The sequence below is a fragment of the Osmerus mordax genome, chromosome 2, assembly GCF_038355195.1.
Source record: "Osmerus mordax isolate fOsmMor3 chromosome 2, fOsmMor3.pri, whole genome shotgun sequence".
Lineage (NCBI taxonomy): Eukaryota > Metazoa > Chordata > Actinopteri > Osmeriformes > Osmeridae > Osmerus > Osmerus mordax.
The window spans coordinates 9,982,064-9,998,734 of NC_090051.1; the positions used below are offsets into that span (position 1 = coordinate 9,982,064).

The 16,671-nt window shown below is 39.8% G+C and overlaps 1 protein-coding gene across 3 annotated transcripts in view; it reads left to right on the forward strand.

Annotated features, from left to right (window-relative positions):
- slc37a1 (solute carrier family 37 member 1) overlaps positions 1–16,671 on the forward strand; it is a 68,634-nt gene that overhangs the window by 8,117 nt on the left and 43,846 nt on the right. For 2 of the 3 annotated variants that reach the window (XM_067251388.1, XM_067251396.1), the window contains exons 3-9: positions 9,382–9,463; positions 11,383–11,482; positions 11,823–11,901; positions 12,897–13,032; positions 13,136–13,212; positions 14,917–15,083; positions 16,026–16,078. In XM_067251388.1, the coding sequence (XP_067107489.1) occupies positions 9,382–9,463; positions 11,383–11,482; positions 11,823–11,901; positions 12,897–13,032; positions 13,136–13,212; positions 14,917–15,083; positions 16,026–16,078 (694 nt within the window). Of the gene's footprint in view, positions 1–1,318; positions 1,539–9,381; positions 9,464–11,382; positions 11,483–11,822; positions 11,902–12,896; positions 13,033–13,135; positions 13,213–14,916; positions 15,084–16,025; positions 16,079–16,671 lie in introns of all 3 variants that reach the window. The other variant, XM_067251405.1, reaches the window with a different exon arrangement.

Below are 16,671 nucleotides of genomic sequence, written 5' to 3' on the forward strand. Positions count from 1 at the left end.
AAAGAATCGTAACTTGCAAAAAAAATGTGTGTCTCTGTAGAAAATGATTTGTGTCTCTGTAGAAGGAGGTGGGAACACTGCTCCCAAAACCATCTAAGCCAATCAAATATAGCAATTTCTGTGTCCAGTATCATTGGACATTTTTGTCTGTCTATCACACAAAGAACATCAGCAGAAAACTACAATGCTGATGATTTCAATTGCAAGTCATTTGGTAAGTAGTTCTTTTATCTTTTATGCAACATTTAAACATTATTCTTAATAGTATAAATTAATAGATAAGGATCGTAGTACAATTGAGCACTACATGAACACCACCTTATTCCTATATAAATGAGAATCAACTAATTTAAACGATTTGACAACACTCACATTGTCCAGCTAATGCTAGGTTTAATTACATTTACATTTAGTCATTTAGCAGACGCTCTTATCCAGAGCGACTTACAGTAAGTACAGGGACATTCCCCCCGAGGCAAGTAGGGTGAAGTGCCTTGCCCAAGGACACAACGTCAGTTGGCATGACCAGGAATCGAACTGGCAACCTTCGGATTACTAGTCCGACTCCCTCACCGCTCAGCCACCTGACTCAATGACTGGTTGTCTAATTAAATATCGGTATACATATTTACATAAAAAATTATTAAACTTACTATGATCCTTATCCATTAATTTATACTATTAAGTATCAATTTGGCAAAACATAATGGCTAGCCTGCTATAGCTGACGTCAGCTCTAGTTTGGCAGTGCTAATGCTAGCTAGCGTTTTCCCAGCTGTAAAGAAACACCCACAGCTACATAGCTGATGGCTTAGAACTAGCCTAGCTGTCACCGTCTTAACTTGGCTCCATCGATATGCTTTCCAATTGACACAGTCGAAGGTAAAGTTAAATGTGTAAATGTAAAGGCAAAAGTAGGAGCTGTAACAAACTGCAAACGTGGAAGCAAACTAAATTTTGACTAACTTTCATCAAGTGTTTGTTTACACTTTTAAAAAAAAGTGCAAGCTTTTACTGAACACCTTTTGTTTTAAGTCTGCTGTTCTACTGAAGCTACTGTGTTCTGTGCAGTTTTTAAAGGATGAAACGTTAACTGCCCTACTCGAATGAAATGTTGTAGCCTACATTACAGAGGGGACATTTTATACAATTAAGGTCTAGGCCCAGGCTAACAAACAGCAGTGTTCATTGTAAAGCTTGCTTTGTTAGGCGTAACTTTAACTATCCAGTGTCCAAAATTGAAGTTAAAAACATTTGGTAAAATAGTCACTTTAGAGCACATGCTTAAATGGTCTATGTCTTTATGTTTATTATGCAGGTTGTACGAACCCTGACCCCGACCTCCCTGACTTTGCTCCTTCACAACACCTGGGACCTGAGTTAGTCGATCCAACCGCATCTGCTAAGAGAGCAGCAGATAAACAGGGTCAGTACCATCTGCAGCTGGACCAGAACCAGAGATTGATCCTGACATAGAAGACAACCAGGAGGAATGACAAACAAGACAATGGGGTCTGTGTGAAATGCTACAGCAAGAGGTACATAAGTTGCATTTAGAGAGAGACTCTTACAAAGACAAGCTGTCCATCTCTTCAGAACATGTCATTGTCACAGAGAAGGATGCAGCTAGTCAAATTAAGCGGAAACAGAAAGTATTTGCATTTTATTTTGGACTGCCATCTTTTGCTGCGTTTATTTGGATTTTGAACTTAGTTACACCGCTTATTTCAGAAAGAAGGGTTATCTCCAAGGAGAATCAACTTCTTTTAACTTTGATGAAGCTCCGACACAGACTTGCCCATTTAGACCTTTGTTTCCGGTTTGGTGTGTCCTCTGCATGTGTTTCAAATGTTATCAACAAAGTCATACCTGTCCTTGCAAAGTGTGTCCAATTTAATCCCCTGGCCATCTGCAGAGGTTCTTCTGAAAAACATGCCACAGAAGTTCAAGAAGAGGTTTAAGAAATACGTAGTTATCATTGACTGCACAGAGTTTTTCATTGACAGGCCATTCAATCTCAGGGTTAGAGCCCAGACCTGGTCGAATTATAATCACCATAATACGGATCTAATAGGTATCATGCCCTATGGCTCCACATCATTTATTTCCAAAATGTGAGGAGGGAGGATATCAGATAATGAGATCAGTGGTAAGTCTGGCTTTTACATTAATATTAATCCAGGCAATCAGGTGATGGAAGATAGAGGTTTTCTGATAGGTGACAACCTGGCAAGGCTTGGTGCTGTCAGGCCAAAAACTGTCCTAGTGCCAAAAATTGTCCTATCTGACATCACAATGCCGTTCCGATGCAAGGAAGCGTCTGTCGCTATGCCGACCTTAAATTCCTGAGATAGCTACATGGCTAGCAGGAAACTTTCCTGGTTGCTATACTGGTTACTAGGTAGGAAGTTTTGTATTTAGGCCTATTTAAACCAATTTATTCTACTCTACGATTTAAAGTGTTCACTCGTTCGATAGCTAGTGCTAGCTAGCTAGCTTTGAAAAAATAACTTATTTAGCATAAATTTTAAGACCAGGAAGGCAACACGTATAGTATTCTACCTGCGCGCGTTGCCGTCTCAGGAATGTCGAACGATTGAAAACTTCAAATCGTAGAGTAGAATACATTTGTTTAAATTGAAAAAAAGTTTCTTCTCGTTAATCCCAGTGTAACTATTATGTCAATTTTACAACATTTTGCCATTTTGAAGGAGGAATCCGCCATTGCTTCTTGCAGCTATATTTTTATTTATTATTGTATTCATCTTATTGTTTTCTCTTATAAGAGAAATATGTATGTACATCTTTAATAAATCTTTGTATACAAGTATACTTGGTTTCTTTGTCATGTTCTTCCCCCCTTAATGCCGTACCTAGAACTTGCCTAAACCACAACTGGATAAACAGCACCTCTCCTAACATAACTAGTAAGGTACTATTCATTCTTGGAGCATAGAGGTACACAAAGATTTTTGCAACATTCGGGGGTCAGATGGCTGGGCGGTTAGGGAATCGGGCTATTAATCACAAGGTTGCCGGTTCAATTCTCGGTCGTGAGGAATGACATTGTGTCCTTGGCAAGGCTTCAACCTACTTGCCTCGGGGGAATGTCCCTGTTCTTACTGTAAGTCGCTCTGGATGAGAGCATCTGCTAAATTACTAAATGTAACATTCAATAAACATTTATTAGGTAAGTGTGTTGTCTCTTTCTTTTCAGCACAAATCTGATCTTCAAACGAGATCTTCAGTTTACTCATGTACCTATTAGAATCAGATTTGTCCGACTGAAGAACATATGCAGAAAGATTAGACATATTTCATGTGAAAACCTTTTGTCTCTCCCTCAGTCTGTCTCTGAAAGCAACTGCCTGGACTGGATGCTCCTGCCTGTCTTTGGGCTCCCTCTCCTTGCAGTCACGTCTCTACTCTGCTTTGCTCTGTCAGGTCCCTAGTGTTCAATGTCAAAAAAAGTGGTTCTGTTAAATTACAGAGTGACTGGAAGAATGTACAAGCAAGCAACCAATATTAAAACTGCTAAGAGGAAATCTTAATGTCCCCTAAATTATGATTCATCCAATGTTTACCTTTCTGCTACCAACCCTGCTTGCTCTTCAACTCTGCTTCAGAAAGAAATAGGAAAAGCAAAAGATAATTGTAGGCTATTGCTGATGGATGATTGATGTATGTACCACCTTGGTTTCATCATCACTGCGAGTTTACTTGAGTGACTGCCTAGCTGAGTAGCACTAGGCTACAGCGCGCTATCCATTTCACCGTCAAAAGCTCACGCCTGTGCCATCCGATCCGAGCAACAGAAAACGTTCATAGCTTTTTTAGTTAGATAACAGGGAAATGGACCGTCATCTACCATAGCCTAACGTACTGTAAGTCTAACAGCAACAGTCACTAAAAGAACTACTCCATGGTAGGCTCATTTAAGAATTCTGGTAGTAGACTAGCCTTTAGGCTACATCTAATATGACTAAGGTATTTCATTTATTGCTGTCTCCTAGGGGTGGAACGGTACATGTATTCGAACCGTACGGTAAGGGCGTCACGGTTCGGTGCATGAAATTACACGGAGAATACACTGTATAAAAATAAATAAAACTTGCATGCAAATTAATTAATGTAATGCGGAACTACTGTTAGATACTCGTGTTCTTTAGGGACATCTAATCTGAAGCTCTGATTGGCGCAGCTGTGAGTCAGAGATAGGATAGCTATGGCGAGTGGTGGCGACTCACGAAAGATAGAGGACCCGCCGGCCTTTTTAAGATTGCAAGTTTGGGAAAACTTCGGTTTCCCATTCAGTTGCAGTAGTACAGGCGAAATAGTGGTGGATAAGACAAGCACTGTGTGTCAGCATTGTTCAGCAGTTGTGGGCAGTGACGTGCAGTCTGGTAAGGTAGGCACTGCCTACCCTGCCAAAATTCAAACGTAAACAATTTCAGGAAATCATTTCATTTAATACATTTGTATTTTTACTGTTTATTCTTGTGATTTATATATGCAATATGTGTGTTATTCCAATTGTTTAGATGTTACGATGACGAATCAGTTACGCATAATCAAATACAAAAAGAATTGTAGAATAAGCAGTGCTTTTAGGCCTACTGTGCGTTCACTGCGGACGACAAGCGAAAAACTCACTTGCCTACTTCGATCCTGTATTCTTCAACATGTACAGTACCAGTCAAAAGTTTGGACACATTTTCCCATTCAAGTGCCTAGCCTCTTACTGACATCACCGCACGTCACTGATTGTGGGGTATGTGAGTGGAAATAGCTACATCTAACATGCTAACGCATATAACGCATCTGGCGTGTGCTAAATGACCAAAAATATCCGACGCCATCACCCAGGTGTGCCAATCACTGGAACGAGACAAAAAAAAAATTCTCCCTACAGTGCTTAACCAGCCATTAGATACACATAGACTGCAAATATGGCCCAAAAAATTACTGACGCAATCGGAATTCACGTGTCATCTTCAATGCACCTTATTCTATGGAAGCCCATTTCCGCCAGTAAAAAAAAGATGACAAATTAAGTCATAATTATGAGATACTAAGTTGAAATGATGAGATACGTAAGTCATAATTATGAGATACTAAGTCATAATTATGAGATACTGAGTCATAATTATGAGATACGTAAGTCATAATTATGAGATACGTAAGTCATAATTATGAGATACTTAGTTGAAATTATGAGATACGTAAGTCATAATTATAAGTTACTAAGTCATAATTATGAGAAACTAACTACAGCGTTTTTTAATGCCCTGCACCGCTTGCATTCCCACAGTTCACGCTCGGAGGCGTGTCCGACAGGTTAATACAGAGTTGTACTAGTTCTGTAAGGTCACTGTTGTAGTAGTCATGGCCAAGCGTGCAGACTTGGGTTCATGTACTCACAGTATTGATCAAAATACCACATTTGTGTAAAAATACACAATATTTTACTAGTGCAGGATTACAGTAGATTACATGTTATGCCACCGGTCACTCAACCAGTCGTGTGTCTGCTGGGCTCCACGCTGTAGTGGACATGCACTGTATCTCATAATTATGACTTAGTATCTCATAATTATGACTTAATTTGTCTTTTTTTTTTTTTTTTTACTGGCGGAAATGGGCTTCCATAGTATTCACTCGTAGAGGAACCTGATTTGTTTTGCTTTTCCCTCCGTTGTACCGAACTCGTACCGAACCATGATGTCTGAACCGTGGTATGAACCGAACCGTGACTTCAGTGTACCGTTCCACCCATACTATCTCCTGAATTAGTTAATCAGTCCCTCAATGATCATGTTAACTATGTCTGAATTTCCACCACGTCTGCTTTTGAATCAACTTAACTGTTGAAATGTAGATTAGGTTATGGCCGACGTTCGTTCTTTGTGTGATAGACAGACGAAAATGTCCAATGATGAAGAAGTATACTAATCGTTTTTACAGAGCTTCCTCTCCTGGCACCAATTTCACGCCATACAGACAGCGGTAGACAGTACAGTGTGTAGGACCATTTTATTAACACTCGAAAATTCCGACTTACGAGTAGCTACAACTTGAACGCACTTAGGTTAAATCTTTTTATTAGTGAATGCAAATCAGAGAAACACAAAACAAACACATTATTGCAGTGAAGTAAAGTTTGGTTTGCATAAATGAAAGCAATCTAGCATAAGGAGTCGGGACAGTTTTGATTGTCATCACACTAGAAAGTATGAGAGAGGAAAGTTGTCAGTAATATTTGTTTTTATAGTTTATCCCAAAATAAAACATTTTCACTTTTTTGTTCCATATTTATGACATAAAAAAGGATTACAGAATGCTGCATCAGTCAATATGTTACTTTTTAATACAGTTAATTAAATTGTGAATGACTGTCTTGATGATTAGTCGATTAATCATTCTAATAATCGTTAGATTAGTCGATTATCAAAGTCATTGTTGCATTCCTAGTCCAGAAGGGAGCTTGTGTGTAGCTACATCCATTTAAGTGACTTGCGTAAATTTACTTTACAGGAGAGTATACACTATATACAAGGACTGGGGCCAGTTGCATAAAAATAGACCTAGTCTTAGACTTAAATATAACTTAAAGTCTGACTTCCCATAGACACTTGAATTTACCTGTTGCATAAAGCTTCCCTATGAGTGACTAACGTAAGATTGACTTAAAGATTGCCTTATGGGTGAAATAAGGTGGGAGTCAGGTGGCTGAGCGGTTAAAAGAATCGGGCTAGTAATCAGAAGGTCCCGGCCGTGCCAAATGACTTTGTGTCCTTGGGCAAGGCACTTCACCCTACTTGCCTCTGGGGAATGTCCCTGTAATTACTGTAAGTTGCTCTGGATAAGAGCGTCTGCTAAATGACTAAATGTAAATAAGACACTTGGCGAAAAAATTATTATTTTATATTACATTAGACTATTACATTACAGTAACCTGTTCTGAAATATAGGTATAGTTTCAGGGGGGGGGGAGGAATAAATACATTGATTAGAAAACAGAAGAAAAAAAGAATATATATATATATACATTTTATTTTTATTTTTTTGGAGAACCAAAGACCCATTTTGACCCAGGGAAAAACCCTGTGAGCAGGTGGTTGAAAATGTTGAGGATGTGGAAAAAGAGAATCAGAGACCCACTGCTTGTCCAACTAATGATGATGATGGTAAGGACATCGAGCAAACCAACACAAGCCAACCAAACCACAACATATGCGCTGTCAAGTGATATGACAACAGGGCAGTCACACTTGTCACCCTTTGCTGGCATTGACCCTGTGCAAAAGATTCAACGCTGGAACAAAGCCACCAAATCTTACATTGAAGTTCAGAGACCTCATATTGTGGGTGCATACAACAAATACATGGGCGGTGTGGATTTGCTGGACTAATTTGGAGCCAAATACAAGTTCCTCATGAAATTGCGCCGCTGATAGTTACATCTTCTGGCACACTATTATCATTGCTGTGATCAATGCCTGTCTCCTCTACAAACGGGACTGCAAGGCTCTCAATATTTCCAAGAAAAAGATGTTGAACAGGAGACTGTTTCAGGTGCAACTAGCTTCCTCTCTCATTCTGACAAACACCGCTGTCAGCACACCAAGGAGAGGGTGGCCATCTTCAGCCAGTGGGAGCCCTTTGACATTGAAAACTGTGACACCTCAGAGACCTGTGACTGCTCAGAAGAGACCATCCTCAGGTAATGGGGGTCCACCTAATGGGGTCCCAGCCAAGAGGGCATGTGAACCACCAACGGATGTGCGCAGGGACATGGTCGCACATTTCCGGTGAAGACAACGAGAGGACGCTGCAGACACTGCATAAAAGGATATTCTAATACGCTCTGCAGAAAGTGCAATCTCCGTCTCTGCTTTTCAGAGGAAAGGAACTGCTTTTGGGACTACCATTGCACGTGAACAATGGACCCTGGGGTCTTTTAAGTTTTCATTCTGGTTTTATAATATTTATCCCGTTTTTCTTTTTTTTTTCATAAATTCTGATTCATCAAAATATGACTGTTGGTTGATTATTATTAATGAAATGTACTGTTGTAGTGCTATGTAAGCAATCCACACTCCAAATTTACCATTAGTTGGTTTGTGTATTTGTTCTGACAGTTTGAGAGCAAATGCTGAAATTCTGCTCACAACTAGGCCCAATGTTGCATTATTACGTTTCCCTAAAAACTTACAAAAACATATTTTTTTAATTAATCCTTCTTTATCTTCATCAGAAAACTCTTACAACATCATCTGAGAAAAAAAATGTTGACATTATTTTTATGTTTGGGTCTTACAGGGTTAACGGCGGAAGATCGACATATTTAAACCTGCTGAAAACTTTTATCTATTGGAAGAATACAATACAGAAAAAGTAATTTAATATGCGTTTTTAAGCATCTTAATTCAAACCCAAAGTTAATGTTATAACCATTTATCAACAACTCGACGCAGATGGCTAGCGTCAATGCAGTGACTTATGTTTTCATGTACTCATTTAATACAATTTCTTTTTTGCAGAAAAGCAGACCCCAGTTCATATTCTGCAGTTAAATGAACAAATTACATTCATTTTGTAACAAACTATGTGAATATAATGATGTACTAACAGATTGTTAACATAGCAACAAAGCGCTTACCGCAGGATTGGCCAAATGGATAGGTGGCCAACTTTCCCTCCGCAAATTAAGTCAGTCTTACTATTTATGCAACAGACTTAATTAGACTAATCTAACCTGACAATTTAAGACCGTCTAAGGCCAAGACTAGTCTTAAACTAAGTTTATGCAACTGGCCCCTGGGTCCTAAAATGTAATGAAAATATAATCTTAAATCAAGGAAATCTGACAGTTGAGTTTTTCATATTTTTTTGCTTTTATACTGTACTTTTTTTAACTGTTAGTCACCTCTGCAGAAGTCAGTACTCAACTACTTTGTACTTGGTCAACCTAGCTTTCCTAATGTGTGTAAGCCTATTGTTGACACAACAATCAGTGGTTGGGGTGTGTCAGACTGGTCAAACGATGATTTGTTTGCCAAGTCCAGAGGGGTAGGTGACATTTAGTGAAAGTATTGCTCCATTGTACATTTGCATATTTCACAATGATCTGCAAATACCTGTTAAGCTTGGTCTAGCCTCTAGTATCATTTCTTGGGCCTTTTATGTAGCTGTATCGTAGAGATAGTATCTGTTTCAGGCCTGTGAAAGAAGTTAGTTGTTTTTGGTCCATAGTCCAGTGTTTACTTCTCTTTCTCAAGCTCTCACAACCTCTCTCTTACTTCTTTTGTCCGTCTTTCCCCCAAACTACATCTACTACGAAATGACTGCTGCCCCCTGTGTTATCTTTTTGTCCTGCAGGTACAGAGCCTTCACCTTCATCCTCACCTTCCTCCTGTACACTAGCTTCCACCTTTCTAGGAAGCCCATCAGCATTGTCAAGGTATATAAATATCTTTATACAATTATAAATATATATTTAAGTTATAAACACACACAGACACACTGGCCTGTCCATTTCTGCTTTTCCTACAAGGGACACAACACTTGGTACATTCCACAGGCGACTCATTATAGAAATATTATTGTTAGGCACAACCTATATTCTCTCTCGTATATATTTATTGGGTGTGCTTGCCGAACGGCAGGGCACGACCTATATTCTCTCTCATATATATTTTATTTATTATTATTTATTTTCCAACCCTTTCCAACTCGTCCTGTGAAAACAGCTGACATTTTCCAGTTGGGACTTATGTCTGACGAGTGCCCCTATTTCAAAGCTACATTTTACATTTATGCATTTAGCAGACGCTTTTATCCAAAGCGACTTCCACAAGAGAGCTTTACAAAAGTGCATAGGTCACTGATCATAACAACGACATTGCGAGCAACCAAAACATGAAGCATACATTGTGAAAAACCAAATAACTGCCAAAGGGAAGAACCATAAGAGCATGCAGTTAAACAAGTCACAATTAAACAACATGAAACTCAAAAAGTGCAAGAGTGTACCTGTAGAAAAACAATCAACATAAAAAATATTTCACAGCGAGTACAATAATTTAAATCCGTTACAACTAACCAACAAAAGCAACAAGTCTCTCAATAAGAGTCATTGTGATCCTGGAGGAAACTAACATCAGGTCCAGCCAAGCATTCCTAATTGCCGTTGTACTCCCGGAGCTCTTTTGTGCGTTGACAAACTGCCCTGCTTCGCTCTATCTAGCTAGTTAGCTTGCCATAATAATTTCTCTCCAGGCTGTACAAAACAAATATGGACAAATGAGCAGCAACAAATGTATGCTTTTTAATCTATGCAATCTTCATAAATAGGCTAATAATAATAATAAAGGCTAAGAATAATTATGCCTATGCATAATTATTTAAAACATATAGAAATATATATATATATATATATATATATATAATATATATATATATATATTTCTATAAGTCAGTGATTTTCAACCACTGTGCCGCGGCACACTAGTGTGTTGTGAGACATTGTCAGGTGTGCCGTGAGAAATTATCCAATTTCACTAAACTAGACAATTAGACAAATTATTCTTATTTTTTTTAATTGATTAATTATTATCTGCAAATAATATGCCATTGTCAAGTGTCTGTAATATAGTGACTGGCAGAGTAATGTAATATTCGTCCGGGTGGCAGCAGGTAGCTAATTGCCTCGTTCCTTCTTAGAGACGAGAATTAGTGACGCATGTGACAGGTCATGGTTACAGTGATGGAGAAGTTTTTAAAAAGAAAGAATGCAAACTCCGAACTGGGCCCTGGACAAGATTCTGACCTAGATGAAGCCCCTAGTAAAAAGAGCACACAGCAGAAGTGTAGTAGTTAGCTAGCTCTACAATTTACCGGGGCTAGGTCTGAATCTCGGAGCAAAACACAGCTGCTGTCTATGTAGGTATATGCAGGTAGCAACGTTCGCGCCAATACAAGCAACTCAATCGGGACCAAGTTTTTTTGGGGGTGGGAAAATAATAAATAATAATAAATATATATATGAGAGAGAAGAATTGGTTGTGCTCGCCAAAGGCTTGCACACACCCAATTATATATACTATATTAGGCTACAGAGTGTAATTTTGTTCAATTTTTGTTCGGTGGTGTTTGCCAAGATTTTTCCAATGTAAAAAATGTGCCGTGGCTCAAAAAAGGTTGAAAAACACTGATATAAGTAATAAAACAGACCCATCTGCAAGCACACCTCACAATGTCCCCAGAAATTTTACCCTCTCTAGTTAATCAACATAATAACAAGTTATCGGATATTGCAGCTGCTTTGCCCATCATGTTGCAAATGTTTTTTATTTAAATATAAATACATTTATATTTTAGAGTGAGCTACATAGGAACTGCTCGTCTCTCAGTGAGGTCCAAGCCCCTAGCGGCCAGCCAACGCTACACTCTGATGTAGACTGTAGCTGGAAGCCCTTTGGTGAGGCCCACTTCAGCCATCTTAACTCTCTCTGTCTATCTGAACTCAAATCTGTCTCTGTCTATTGTTCTTTTTCTCTCTTACTTTCCGCTTATCTCTCTGATGCTCCCCCCCCTCTCTCTTCCTCTCTGTTTTTCTGTCTTTCTTTCCGGTCTTTCTCTTTTGTCACTCTTAATCTAACTCCCTATTTAAGCCACAGTCACCCTTTTTTAAATTGTTTGTTCTCTCTTGTATATTAATTTCTATGTCTCTTCCATTCACCAATAAATACATTATCCTTTAGATGACTGGTACTGGTTTCAACAGATTCGAGTCAAAGCAATTTTGTCTCCATATTTAGATAAAAGCAACTACAAGCAGCTGTTGGGAGCCATGGATTACTCATTCCTGTGTGCCTATGCTATTGGCATGTACCTCAGGTAAGGTTCATGTTCATGCAACTGCTAGCGAATCATGGATGAAAACGATGATGAAAACTGTAGCAGCCGTACAGTAAAGTGCAGCACTATTTTATCCCCGATACATAAACAGCTACAGCTTCTACCAAACAAACCCACAAAGCATATGGAAATACACTCAGGCTTTATCCAGCACATTTCAGCACTTAGTGACAGTTGTATCTCACACTTGTCAATTGTTGTTCTCCAGACATATGCCTTCTTCCCTCTCTTAGTTTTTCTACATACACCCTCAATCCAAGACAAGTTTCCATGGTGGACACTTCATGCTGTGTTGACATGGAGTGTTGCCGTTTTTACTGTACAAAAAGATATGACAGGCAGAATTGTAGTGTTTGTCCTTTTTTAAATAAACACCTTTTTATTCTGCTGAATTATTGGTTGTTAATTAATTAGATTTCTGTGCATTAATACGGTTTGTTGTGTGACACCGTGTCCTAACTGGATGCGAGCGTACGACTGTCGCGTAGCATCGGACGCTCTGTCCACACTGTATCCGTCAAATTCACTTCTGTTACGTCATGTACACTAACCACGTTACTATGACTTCATGTGCTACAGAGCTTTCAACGCAAGCGACGAAAAATAAATAGAAACAGGGCGTCCAACAAAAATTTGCGCCGCTCACGTCCAGTTAGGACATTCCAACTGAAAACAAGGCAATCAAACTGCTTTTAGTCACGTTGCTCGCATCCCGTCTCTCGTGTCGCATCCAGTTAGGACACGGTGTAATAAGCCTCTTTGAAAGCTTCTAGAAGTTAACTGATAAAGTTAAGATGGTCCACTAAATGACCAGTCTGATGTCAGATGTCAGCAAAATATTTTTTTAATAAAGTATCTGAAATTTGGGGAATACTGATGTTCTAAAATGTTTGGGAGTCCTCTGGGATATCTATTTCCTCTGTGCCTCTTCATTGAAGAACATTATTGTGCTGTCATTTTTATGCACCTTACAGTGGTATCATTGGTGAACGCCTGCCCATCCGTTGGTACCTGACAGTGGGCATGTTGACTAGCGGCCTCTTCACTTGTCTGTTTGGCCTGGGCTACATCTATAACATACACAGTCTCGGCTTCTATATATTTGTCCAGGTGAGCAACAGCAGAAGGCCTAGTGCTGCACCTGGAGGGAAAGACGTACACAAATACACTGTTAATAAGGCTAATCCTTTTGTTTTACTCCTCTGCGTTTTAGATTGCCAATGGCTTGGTTCAGACCACTGGATGGCCAAGTGTGGTCACCTGTATTGGAAACTGGTTTGGCAAGGGAAGGTGAGGATGGCATCCTGAATCAATCTTAAATGTATTTTTAATATTTAATGTATGCATGTTTAGTATTGAGTTTAAATACACTGCTCAGAAAAATAAAGTGAACGCCTAAGTTACACATTGGATCTCGATAAACAAAATATATTAAAGATCAAAACCTTACTGTACATTGTGTAATTTATTGACAAAATTAAGTAACAACGATCAATGGAAACCGAAATCACCAACCGATTGAGAGCTGGAGTCAAACTCACACCGAAAACCAAAGTAAACTATTTAAATCACAGGCTATTCCAACTTGCATGAATTTCATCACAGCAACTCATAATGTGAGTCAGTAGTGTATATGGCCCCCACATGCCTGTATGCACTCATGACAACGTCTGGGCATGCTCCTGATGGGACGGTGTATGGTGTCCTGGGGGATCTCCTCCCAGACCTGGATCAGGGCATCAGTGAGCTCCTGGACAGTCTGTGACGATACTTCCAGGCGTTGGATACACCGATAAGTAACATCCCAGAGGTTTTCAATTGGAGTCATGTCTGGGGAAAGTAAGGGCCAGACAATTGCATCAATGCCTTTGTCATCCAGGAACTGCCTACAAACATTCAGCCAGGCATTTTCCTACATCGGGAGGAAATCCATGGTAACCAAACAGTAGTCAGGATACCGTTGGCTAACACGTGGAGGTCTGTCTGATCCTCCAAGGATATGCCTCCCTAGACCATCACTGACTCACCTCCAAACCGGTCATGCTGGATGATGTTGCAGGCAGCATAACATTCACTGCTGCGTTTCCAGACTCTTTCATGTCTGTCACATGTGCTCAGTGTGAATCTGCTCTCATCTATGACAAGAACAGGGCGCTAATAGCAGATCTGCCAAATCTGGTGTTCTCTGGCAAATTCCAAATTGAGCTGCACAGTGCTGGGCTGTGAGCACAGGTCCCACTAGAGGATGTAGGGCCCTCATGCCACCCTCATGGAGTCTGTTTCTGACAGTTTGGTCAGAAACATGCACACCAGTAGCCTGCTGGAGGTCATTTGGTAGGGCCCTGGCGGTGCTCCTTTGTGCTTCCTCCTTGCACAAAGGAGCAGACACCAGTCAAGCTGCTGGGTTGATGCCCTTCTACGGTCCTGTCCAGCTTTCCTTATGTAACGGCCCATCTCCTGGTATCTCTTCCATGCTCTTGAGACTCACACAGCAAACCTTCTTGCTACGGCATGTATGGGTGTGCCATCCTGGACTACCTGTGCAGCCTGAATGTGCTGCAGGTATCGCCTCATGCTATAAGTAGTGACAAGGACAATAGCAGGATGAGAAACGAGAGGAGAATCAGTTAGGAAGGGTAAGGAGAGAGCAATTGTCTTACTGACCACTATCTGCAAAACCATTCCCTTTTTGGTAATAGTCTTGCTGTTGCCTCTCCAGTGTTCCTGTTTCATTTGCACCAAAACAGGTGACATTGATTTACAATAATTTATGCTTCCTATCCTAACCTGGATAGACTGATATCCCTGAATTTTAATTGACTTGGTGTTATACTGTCATGATTAGGTGTTCCCTTAAATGTTTTGAGCAGTGTATATATAAAGTAACTAATATGCTAATTTGACATGAATTTATTTTGTCTGTGTGAGTAGTGCATGTCATAAGCCTTCCATAACCTATTATGACACAACTAACTCTGGTCTGGTTTATGTCAGACGAGGCCTGATCATGGGCCTATGGAACTCCCACACCTCCGTAGGGAACATCCTAGGCTCCCTGATAGCTGGATACTGGGTCTCTTCTAACTGGGGATTGTCTTTTATCGTTCCTGGTCTCATAATAGCCCTCATGGGCCTGGTCTGCTTCCTCTTCCTCATCGAACGTGAGTAGTGCCCTGTCATTGGCTAGGTAGAGACAGGCAAGGAAGAGCTTACATTGATTGGAGATAGGGTAGACAGGGTACCCTATCCTATAGGGTAGACAGGGTGTCCTAAATATAAGTTCTTATAATGTCTTAAATGTCTCTTATTTACTTGCTACATTGTATTTTTAGTATGTTGTGTTTTCATTGTGCTTGTATGGCTGAGGTGAGCAAAGACTGTGATGGAAGGCTACATTGAATGCACCTCAAATGTAATGTATGAGGCACCAAAATATGCTTCCAATTGTTCTATCTCTGAGCAACTTTACATATTTCAGCACCTCATACATCACATTGGATTCTGCTTTCCCATCAACCCGTTCAGTTTATTCACTAGCTAGCTACTTATTGTTTAAAGTAATTGTATGGTGTTTGAAGTAATTATATAGTTTTAACATGAGACGTGTCAATTTATCGAGACGTTTAACAGTAACTCATGTCCTGTAACTTTTTTTTATTGTCCATTGATAGCTTGAGGTATTAATAAAGAGATTATATTGATTGACATTTTTCATTTTTTTCAGGTAAGGTTTTGTTGCGAAATTGGTCTAAATTATAAGTCTTATGACTTAACCCTTGTGTTATCTTCGGGTCATTCTTACCCATCAGTCATTGTGACCCACCGTCGTATTGCGACAAATTTACCTCCTACAAAAACAAAGTGAAGCATTTTCTTTTAACTGTCGGGCTGTCTCAGACCCCCCACATTGCAATGGTTAAAAGAAAATTATTTTTATTTGTTTTTGTATTGGGTAAAATTGGGTAAACACAACGGTGGTTCGTTATGAACCTTTGGGTCATGTGACCTGAAGGCAGCACAAGGGTTAAATCTGGCCACATGAATTTTGTTTTCTTCTCTTGGATGGAATGTTTGTTCTCACTTAGTTGTTTTTCTTCACCCAGATCCAAATGATTTGAAGACCATCCATGCCCAGAACCCGGTACTTTGCAGTAATGTGAGTCTGCCTGCCTGCCTCTTTGCCTGTCTCTCGAAAAGGATCAGTGTAGGCCACACACTTTGGCAACAACCTATATTCTATCCTGGGCTCGACAATAACAATGGCCCGATGGCCCGGGGCCAGTAAAAAGTAACGTCGGGACAGTTAAACTAGCAACTCACTGGCCCGATCGGGCCACTGCAAATTATTGATTGAAAAAATAATTTGCATTGTAAAAGTTAACATCCTTCATATGTTTTACTATATGCTAAATGCATACTAAACTTTGCAGCTCGTGGGGCGCACAGTTGGCAAATCAAGAGTTGAGTAGTGAGTGACGAGTGGTTGTCAAATTGTAATTCTCTAATCTCGATACATTTTTTAACAACTGGCGCGAGACAATAAAGTGAAGATGGCAGCAAAGTAGAGCTACGAGCTCAAACGGAATTAATTTTTTTATGGAACTAAGATGCACTGTGTCGTCTGTCGTATGTTCCCGTCTAAAGCAGACAAAAGTGGATATTTTTACAGAGGCACCGACAATTTTTGAAAACAATACCTGACCAGCCATGCTAGAAGACAAGCACCTGGTTTGCGTGACAGCTAAGTGG